Source organism: Helobdella robusta, assembly GCF_000326865.2.
Source record: "Helobdella robusta unplaced genomic scaffold HELROscaffold_7, whole genome shotgun sequence".
Taxonomy (NCBI): domain Eukaryota; kingdom Metazoa; phylum Annelida; class Clitellata; order Rhynchobdellida; family Glossiphoniidae; genus Helobdella; species Helobdella robusta.
In genome coordinates, this window is record NW_008705398.1 from 4,019,471 (window position 1) to 4,029,336 (window position 9,866).

At 32.5% G+C, this 9,866-nt stretch overlaps 1 protein-coding gene across 1 annotated transcript; it reads left to right on the forward strand.

Annotated features, from left to right (window-relative positions):
• Positions 1 to 3,562: 3,562 nt before the first annotated feature.
• On the forward strand, positions 3,563 to 7,017 carry HELRODRAFT_165059 (hypothetical protein; the record flags this gene model as incomplete). Its single annotated transcript, XM_009030958.1, has 7 exons — positions 3,563 to 3,576; positions 4,411 to 4,481; positions 4,986 to 5,105; positions 5,289 to 5,417; positions 5,709 to 5,797; positions 6,486 to 6,641; positions 6,961 to 7,017. The coding sequence occupies 7 exons, from the start codon at positions 3,563 to 3,565 to the stop codon at positions 7,015 to 7,017; spliced, it is 636 nt and encodes a 211-aa protein (XP_009029206.1).
• Between the last annotated feature and the right edge of the window lie 2,849 nt (positions 7,018 to 9,866).

Sequence of the window (9,866 nt, forward strand, 5' to 3'; positions counted from 1 at the left end):
ATTATTCTTTTTTCAATTTTTAGCCAGTGTAAGTCGTTCAACATTAGAGTCACATGATCGAACTTCAAATTTTTTGTGACAAGTCTTGCAGCTCGATTTGGAATATACTGAAGTACATCTATTGACGTGTCAGGTAATTTAAAGTATAAACTGTTACAATAATCCAATCTAGATGTAATAAAAGCATGTACAAGTGTTTCCATGGCAGATCTGTTCAAATAGTGTCAAATCTTGTACAATTTTCTGAGATGCATCATACTTGCAATTGATAGCGACTTTATTTGATCATTCATAGAGAGCCTGCTATCCAGCCATACCCCCAAATTCAAGACTGTAGAAGCAAATAATACTTCAACGTCACCAACTTCAACCGAATTTATATTAAGTCTAGACAACTGCTGCCATGTACCGACAGGAAGCATCTGAGTTTTACTCCGGTTCAACCTCAAAAAATTGCTCAACATCCAACGTTCAATCTTCATCAAACAACCAACAAGTTTATCAATCTCGGGCTGAAATGTCTCTGGATGACCTGTAGCAATTATTCTTTGAAGAGTTGATTTCCATGTTAGAGTTTATTACAATGTCGGAGGCTCATGTCGTACTTATGGGTGATTTTAACATTCACGTTGAAAAGAGGGATAGTCCTTTATGTATGTATGTATTTATTATTATTATTTATTATTATTTTATTATTAAGATATTTAATTAAGCGCTAATTAAAATCAAAAAGTTCTCAAAAGCGCTATCTATATTAAATTAATTATAAGAGTTAAAGTAAAGCACAGTATAAGATGGCGGTTACAAATAAACAATTCAGTATTGAAATCAAAGTGTAAACAAAAAGGTTTTCAAGTTTATTTTAAAATCGTCCCGTTTCAAATCCTTAGATTTCAAAGATCTTGGCAAACTATTCCAAACAGCCGGTCCTGAAACAGCCAAATTTCTTGATGCGATCTGTAAATTGATGTCCGGCACAACCAGCAAAATGATATCATCTGATCTAAGTTTCATGCCACTCGTCATTACAGATTTTTCTTTTATTTTGTTAATTAGGTAACTTGGTAATAGGCCATGTAACGCTTTATACATTATTAGACTTATTTTGTAAGTTATTCTTTTTTTTATAGTAAGCCAATGAAGACTTTTCAAAACTGGAATTACATGATTATATTTGAGACCACCTACAATCAATTGGCCGCTCTATTCTGAATGGACTGAAGAGTAGAAACATGTTTATCAGGCAAACAATAAAAAGAGGCCATTGCAATAGTCTAATTTCGAATGAACTAGTGCATGTACCAACGTCTGAATGGCAGATTTATTCAAAGAATTTCTAACCTTATATAATTCTTTGATTCGAAAGGAACATGCTCTTGTTATCGTTTTTATATGATATTGATAATCTGGAATCCAGTGAACAAACCAAATTAGTTACTTTATCACAAAAACTAATTTTGACGTCATCGATTTCAACTGAATCAATATTAAGTTTTTTTAACTGCTGCCATGTCCCAATGGGAAAAATTTTTGACTTTTGTTGGTTTAATTTAAGACATTGTTAGACATCCACAATTCAATATTTTTTTAGACACTTGACGAGTCCCTTTATTTCACATTTTAGTAATTCTGGCTTATTGCTAACTATTAACTGGATATCATCAGCATAAGCATGATTATTAAAACCGAACTCCTCAATCACCTTCAAAACCCCGGCAATATACAAAACAAAAAAATAGGTCTTAGCACTGAGTCTAGTCACCATTTCCTCAGATAATACATTTCTGAAAACTACCTGCTGCTTCCTACCACCCAGATATAATCTAAACCATTCAATAACTGCACCAGATCCATATTCATAAGCCAATTTTTCTAGAATTTGATGGTCGACACAATCAAAAGCTGCACTCATATCTAAGAAAGTTATTAAGGCAGCAAACAGTTCAGAGAAAACACAAAGTAGCGCTGTCTTAGTAGAGTGGTGTTGACGATATTTTGACTGATGAACTGGTAACAGGCTGTTTAAAGTCAAATAATTCAAAAGCTGTTTAACAACGACTTGTTCGATTACTTTAGAAATAAAACAAATATTGGAAATGTCTATAACTAGTCAAATCATTTTTATTCATGTTCACTTTTTTTAATACCGTATAAATTACTGCTTGTTTATACCCAAGAGGAAAAAAACCGCTGCTTAAACTAAAATTTATAAAACTCGTCAGAAAAACTATAAACATATCAATATATTTTTCTAAATTGTGTGGGAAAGACATAAACCAAACAAGTCTTCGATGGTAAGCTGAGCACCACTTTTTTGACCTCCAATTCTGTAAGAAGCGTAAATTGAGAAAAAGAGCAGTTTATGTTAGACACAGTCTGATGAATTTTTGTTCTGTTAGTAACATTGGTGGTCTGTCTTATTCTATTAATTTTATTATCAAAATACTTAGCAAACTGAGACGAATCTAAGTTAATTATTTCATTAGACGATTCTCCGGTAACTTCATAACATTGTTTTTGTTTACTATATTCAATAAATTCTTAGGAGATCCGCAATTTTTGTTGATCAGTTTTTTCCAATAACAATTTCTTTTTTGGGAAAAAAATTTATGTATGTATGTTTGTATGTATGCATGCATGCTTGCATGTATATTGTATGTATGTATTATTAGGCTTCAAACGAGTTGACTATGCTGGGAGTAGGGATGAGAAATGAAATTCCATTTCCTAGAAAATGTTCCCATCGGCGGTAGGTATCTCACCTTGGTCAATTAAGTTCTACTTCTGGCCTTCAGGTGGCAAAGCTGTTAAAACTAAAAAGAGCAGGTGAAGGCGAATAACCGGCGCCATGACCAGTTGTTCCGGGCAGGTAGAGCTCAATAGCCTTGGCGAAGGTTGTTAACCAAGGAGAAAAAAATCTCTAACTTTAAACTTTCGCAGCCTTACAGCCACGTGGGAAGGCTATGGGAGTAACCCAAACAGAAAATTGTCGTTGGCTATATAGACGATTTTTTTCATCAAATCGGTCTCGGCTCCGACTAAATTGCTGTATCAATACTAATGGTCAGTAATCACGTCGCAATTTATTGTGTCTGCTGAAATCGGCCTTCTTACCGAACTTTTTCTACCTTAAACTAATTTATTTGTGCAGGTTGTCTCTAATATATGCTGTGAGCGTGATGCAAAGAACGTAGAAAGTTTTTGCCTCAAACTCAGTTTTGTTTGATAGGGCATGTTATCAATAATTTTTATCAAAAAAATTATCAAAAAAAAAACACAAAAATTTTTAAGCAGATTTTTTTTTGGCTCTCTGGCGACGGAAAGTTGATTGGCATGTGGCCCTGTACGTAGATATAAAAACAGCTTGAAAGAAAATATAAAAAATGTGGTTCAGATCCCAAAACCTTTTGTATTAATGTTCTGCGGTGCTTGGGATGGAGAAAGTCTACCCAGTCGGCTGTTTTCGCTTTAGAACTGGAACTGCTGCTTTCGCTTATAAAAGGATTTGACGAAAACAGACGGCCCTAAGCGGTGATAGTACAAGTGTGTGGATCTATGGAACATGTACACGGAAATGTTCGTCAAGGATAAGAATTTTTACTCATTCTAGTACTCACCGCTGACCCAATTTGTTGATTCGACATTGTTTTCCATACGTAATATAATTAAGAGATATTTATAGCGCCAATTAAATCGCTTCAAAGACGTTAACAGGATTAAATAAACAAACTGTTTTTGTTAAATGTTAAGTTATTCCATAAAATGCAACAGAAATAATCAATTGGTTCATGAAAATTCGCCTCATCCGGTGTTGTTTCCTTTCCTGGACAACCAGCTCCTAACTAGAAATACGTTCAGAGTGGTTGCAATGCAGTTTAACATCATACTTCGCTGTTATTATTGATCAACCAATCTTTGATTCAAACACCCTTAGGCCATGAACTGTCTTTGGTAATCACATTGGCGTACTTTGTATCTATACATCTTCTGAATGAAGTGGATGGCTGAACATCATTTCGCTTAACATCATCACCCCTTCTTTTGAATATTAGATAACAAGACACAACTTGAACATTGATTGTACTAAGATACTCCACCACATCAGTAGCAACATATCTTGCAATATTTTTAACATGGAAAATTCTTTCTTTTTCATATCAATATTTTGCTGGCAGTAATTTTCGAACCTTCAGATTTTTGCGAACATATTATCAAGCTCGAAGATAACAGTTTTGAACGCTTTTTGTGCATGACGGTAATAGTATTTGTATTAAAAGTCAGTAAAGTATGCATGCATGTATTTTTTATTTATTTATAAAACTATTTAATTAAAGAACTTCAGTAATAAATAATTCTGAGTACTTGGAGTATGAATATAAAAGTATGAAGCATGTCATATATTCCTTACAGAAGTAGATACAAAGCCAGTGGTGGATATAGGGGTGGCCGTGGCTCCTGTTTGAGCTTTAGTCGTATTAAAAGTCAGAAAAATTTAATGTTTGAATCAAAAAAGTGCCGTTTTTAACTAAAAAAAATCACGTAATAAGCAAAAAAATATCGTCAGCTTGAAATGTTTGTTTTCCGTCAAAATGTTGGTCAACATTTAAACACATTTCAACATTTTATAAAATTTTCCTGGTCAACGTTTGAAAAATTTTCTAAATTTAAGCCCCACGCTAAAGTTTGTCTAGATCTGCCAAGGTACAAAACTATTTAGAACAATATTTTGTTTTCTTCATAAACTTTGTGAAATTTTCACTAATAAATTTTTTTGTTTGAAGCAAATCATTCAAAAAATATGGATTTCATAGATTAAATCTTTTTGTTAATTCGTCTATGAGTTACTTTTTCATTAAATTATAAAACAAGTTTTCGGTCAAACATTCTGTATCTAATATATTATTGAACTAATAAACATTTAAGAATTTCTCCACATCCTGTTCGTCTTACTTACTTTCGCAACCAATTGATCTGGATTAATGTAGACCAGCAGCTTGTCTTCATGCAAAATAAGATGTACATTGAACACAATAAAAACGTGTCGCTGGGTGATAAGTTCAAGTCTGTTGCCATTGTCACCGCTGATCGTAATATCTATAAAAAAGGTTTTCTTCAAAAAGTTTTTTACATTCATGAACAATATAACGTTTGATTCAATCTCATTTTTTTGAGATCACATAAGCAAGTTTTTTAGTCTGCTGAAAACTCAAACTCTAAGATCTATCATTAAAGATCATATAAATCTCATTTTTCCAATTAAACTAAATATGGATTAAAATATAAAATAGCTCATGAGAGTATCTGCACTTCATTGAAACCATTATGCAGTGACGTATGTGTTACGTCATCAAGAGGCAGACGTCGTTGTTTGTGTCCTCACGGGTTTGTCTTGCGGTATGGTTATCTTTGTATAAAAGGTTGGTTCAAATGTTGTTGAAATTGGTGTTACTTATTATTATTGTTTTATGTTTGAAAACGGTCTTCCAATAGGACATGAAACATTTTTCAATTCTGCGTTGTTGTTTTTTTTTCTTCAAAACATTTTGTGCATATCAAGCATTTTCATTGTCCAAATAATTATAAAAATTAAATGAAGATCAAAACAAACGATCGATTTTTAGTTATATCTAATTTCAGAGATTTTTGTTTTAAACAGATCGATCACCCTGCTTTCACCGCCACAATGGACGGTTAAAACCTATTTGCAGCGATTTGTGTGAGCGAACTGGTTACAATACATACAAATGCACATGTAGACCTGGCCGAATTCTCTCACAAAACAATGAGACGTGTACAGGTGATTGTTTCATATTAATCTTATGAAGATTTGTTTTCTACTTACTTAAAATTTAAATATGGAAATAAAGAAAATAATTTTCATTGGTTTTTATTGTTCATCATTTTGTCTATTTTTAAACAAGGTTTGCTTACATTTTATCTCGCTACATTTAATTCCACTCACTTGGTCCCAACTTCATTTGATTTCGCATACAATTTATTCCCGAATACATTTAATCTCGAAATCCAGTTTTTTTAATATTGCTAACAACTATTTAAAATATTATTACAATTTTCATATTTTATGTTAACCTTCTTATCATTAGTTTAATATTGTTATTCACACTAAACTTTAATTATTATAAAATCTATCAACAAACACGTAGCGTAGATGAATACGCTCAAATTAACGCATCACGTATATATCATGTGACAGCCGGGAATCTTTTGTATTCGGGCCAAACAACAGCAACATGAAAATATAACATATGACGGTATAGTATGAAAACATTGATATATCGGATTGAAATCCTAACGACTAAAAATTAACAATCTTCAACACCACGAGCTAACGAGGTGATTTGTGCGGGCTATATAAGAAACTGTGATAAATTAAAAAATAATGTTTAAGCTGAATCATTTTTGCTGAAATAAATTTATTTGTTGAAAATGAATTTATGAGAAACACATAACATCTGAAAAATTAGGGGCTTTTTCTTCTTTGTTGTCCCAAAGCCTACAGACCTCAAATTTTGGCGAATTTCAATGTACCACTACCGAAATCTGATACGGTTTTGCGTGAAGACATTAAAACTTTAAAAAATGAAATAAGTGAAACATTTTTAAACAACGTTAGCAAGAAAGTTAGAACGAATGTCGAAATTATTAGTACTAAGGAAAAATCTATTCAAAAAAAACTTTACATCAGGCTAAGGCTTTAAAAAAAATACCTGCCTACATACTGTTTGTCTAAAAATGATGACGATCGTGTTGACATGCTGAAGATCCTAAAACATTTAACTGAGGATGTCTTTGAAAAAACTTTTGTCAAGTTACAAGGCTCGGTCGGAAGAAAAAATTAAACTTTTATTAAAGCTAAATAGCATTTTGCTCAGAAACTCTATAATGATGAGTGTTTACAAATTTAGGTCTTTGAAATAATTTTTACACGCTGGCCTGAAGTTAGATTTAACTAAGAAACAAAAGCCGGAATACAGAACACCCATTGATAAAGTTTAGGTTATAGAACAAAAAAATAATCATGATTATTTATGAAGAGTAAGAGGAAAATAAAAAAAGTAAATGAATGTAAAATTATAAAAACTGAAGTAAACATTAAGTATTAAAAAAATCTAAAAAGGATAATGAGTCATAATATAAAATCGACTTCGAAAACTGTTACGATCTATGGTGGGCTGGGAATTTGTGTTTTAGTTGAAATTTGGTAGATCGTCAAAAAATATTTCTGTAAATTCTTCAATGCCACCAAGATAAATATGTGTAAATTGTTTTAAAAATTAGCAAACGGCATCAATGGGCTTTATTTATGTACTAATCAATTTAAATTTGAAAAATATACTTAGTTCATTTGAAGCACTTGCTCATAAATTATTTGTTATCAACAAAATTTTTTGTTTTATTAGCCCTTTGAATACCAAGATCAGCACTAGTTAGTATTTTGTATTTTGTTTTTAAGAGCTTTTGAGTTTACTAGAAAAAATCACATCTTTTGGCAAATTTTAACATTTATCTTAAGAAATGTGAAACCGTCACACTATAAATGTATTAAAAATGTTAGAGATGTTTCATTTTAAAAACGTTTAAACGAACAAACTCATCATGATCGTTGAGGTATACTTCATTTTCATTTTTTTCATTTCATTTTCAAAGTTTTATTCATAATCAACAACATATCAAATAAGTGAATAAAAGTTATGAAGTTGAATATGCGGAGACCGAATAAGACTGTTTGTCTTGTGGTGGCCACCGCAGGTAAATACATGAATAGTTAATGAAATAAAATAAGGAAAATAACTGAAGCAGAAAGATAATTGAAGATAAATAAGTAAATGTTCGTGTCATACATATATAGACATATAACTATGTAAATGTTCGCTCAGTACATATATAAACACATAAATGTTTAACCATTCATAAAGACCATTCATCCGCATCATTTGTTCTAGCTTATTCTTAATATAATATTAGGTGGTGGAGTCGAGATCCAGTGTCAATAAAAAAGCACGGAATTTTGACTTGAATGTTGTAGGTTTATGATGGCTCTTAGATGGGGAGGTAAAAGTTCTGTCCAAATTTTAGGACCTGTTATTTTTATGCTTGTCTGGATTAATTTGAGGCGAGTTTTGTAGATATAGAAGAGAGAGGTGTGTCTAGTGGTTGTAGATTGAACGGAGTTACTTAATGTGTAGAAGTTGATAAAGTGAGGTGGGAGAAGATTGTTGATAAATTTAAAAACGAATAAAGCAGAGTAGTAAAGACAGATGAAGTTAACTGGTAAAATTTTTTTTGCTAGGAAGAAGGGTTTAGTATGAGAATCGGGTTTGAGGTTAAAAATTAAACGTATTGATCTTTTTTGGGAAAGTATTAGGTTATTCAGGTGGCTTTTTGGACTATTTCCCCATAGTGTGATGAAGTAGGTTAGATAAGGGTAGATGAATGTGTAATAAAGCGTGCGAAGAGCAGAAAGAGAGAGTTTATATTTGATTTTGTAGAAGATGCCTGTGAGTTTGTTGATTTTGTCTGAGGTAGTTTGTAGGTGAGAATTCCATGAAAGATTTTCTGTGATGGTGATTCCAAGAAATTTGGTAGACAGGGTGCGGCTTATAGGAACACCATTAACTAATAGGTTTAGGTTAGGAGCTTGGTTGGTGAGTATTTTTGGGCCAAAAATAATGTAGGCACATTTCGAATAATTTATGATTAGTTTGTTATTGGATAACCAGTTAGAGTATTTTTGGAGTTCAAGATTGATATGTTCAGAGCAATCTGGTAGGTTGTTGGAAGTAAAAAGAAGGTTGGTGTCGTCTGCGAACAGTACGCATTTGGTTGAGGGCGAAACATTGCAGAGGTCATTTATGTAGATAGAAAATAGAAGGGGTCCTAGTAAGGATCCTTGTGGCACTCCGTGATGAATAAGAGCGTGCTTTGAATTGATGTTGTCCATGGAAACATATTGTGTCCGTGATGAAAGATAGCTTCTCATCCAGTTGTGAGCTGTGCCTCTTACTCCGTAATGATGTAGTTTGGATAGGAGTATTTTGTGATCGATGACATCGAACTTTGGATAAGTCCAGGAAAATGCCAATAGAAAGATTTTTGTTATTCATTTCATTTAGTATGTGCTGAGTGAAGTCAAGAATAGCAAGCTTAGTTGAGTGGTTGGGTCTGAATCCGTATTGGTTATTGCAGATAGTATTGTTGGAGCAGAAGAAATTAGAGAGTCTTTTAAAGAAAAGTTTTTCAAGAATTTTTGACAGCGGGGAAAGAATGGAGATGGGTCTGTAGTTGTTAATGTCATCTTTGTTTCCTTTCTTGAATACTGGTATGATTTTGGCTATTTTAAATGAGTCAGGAAAGATTCCAGTGCTTAGTGATAAATTGAAGATATGATTAAGTGGTGATATGATAGAGGAAATTATGCTTTTGATAAGGAACATGTTGAGTCCATCGTCTGCATAGCTCTTTTTGTTTTTCAAGATATTAACAGTAGTTAATATTTCTTGTTCAGTAACAGAATATAGACAAATGGAATGGGGTGTGGATGGGCTCATAAAATCTGTAGGATTACCATAGTAGGGAGGTTAGTTTGAGAGTAGTTGACTAGCGATGTTTGCAAAGTGGGTGTTGAGAAGGTCACATATTTCTTGTTTATTTTTAATTGCTTGGTTGTTGATAGTTAGTTTAGTGATTGATGAGTTAGGAGGTTGCTTGTTTAGAATTTCTTTGATAGTGTTCCATTTTTGTCCAACATTGTTATGTGCGTCTTCAAGTTTGTTAGAGAAGTAGTCTCGTTCAGTTTTTTGTTTAATAGATGTGAACATGTTTCTGAAGCTTTTGTAGGTGGCAAT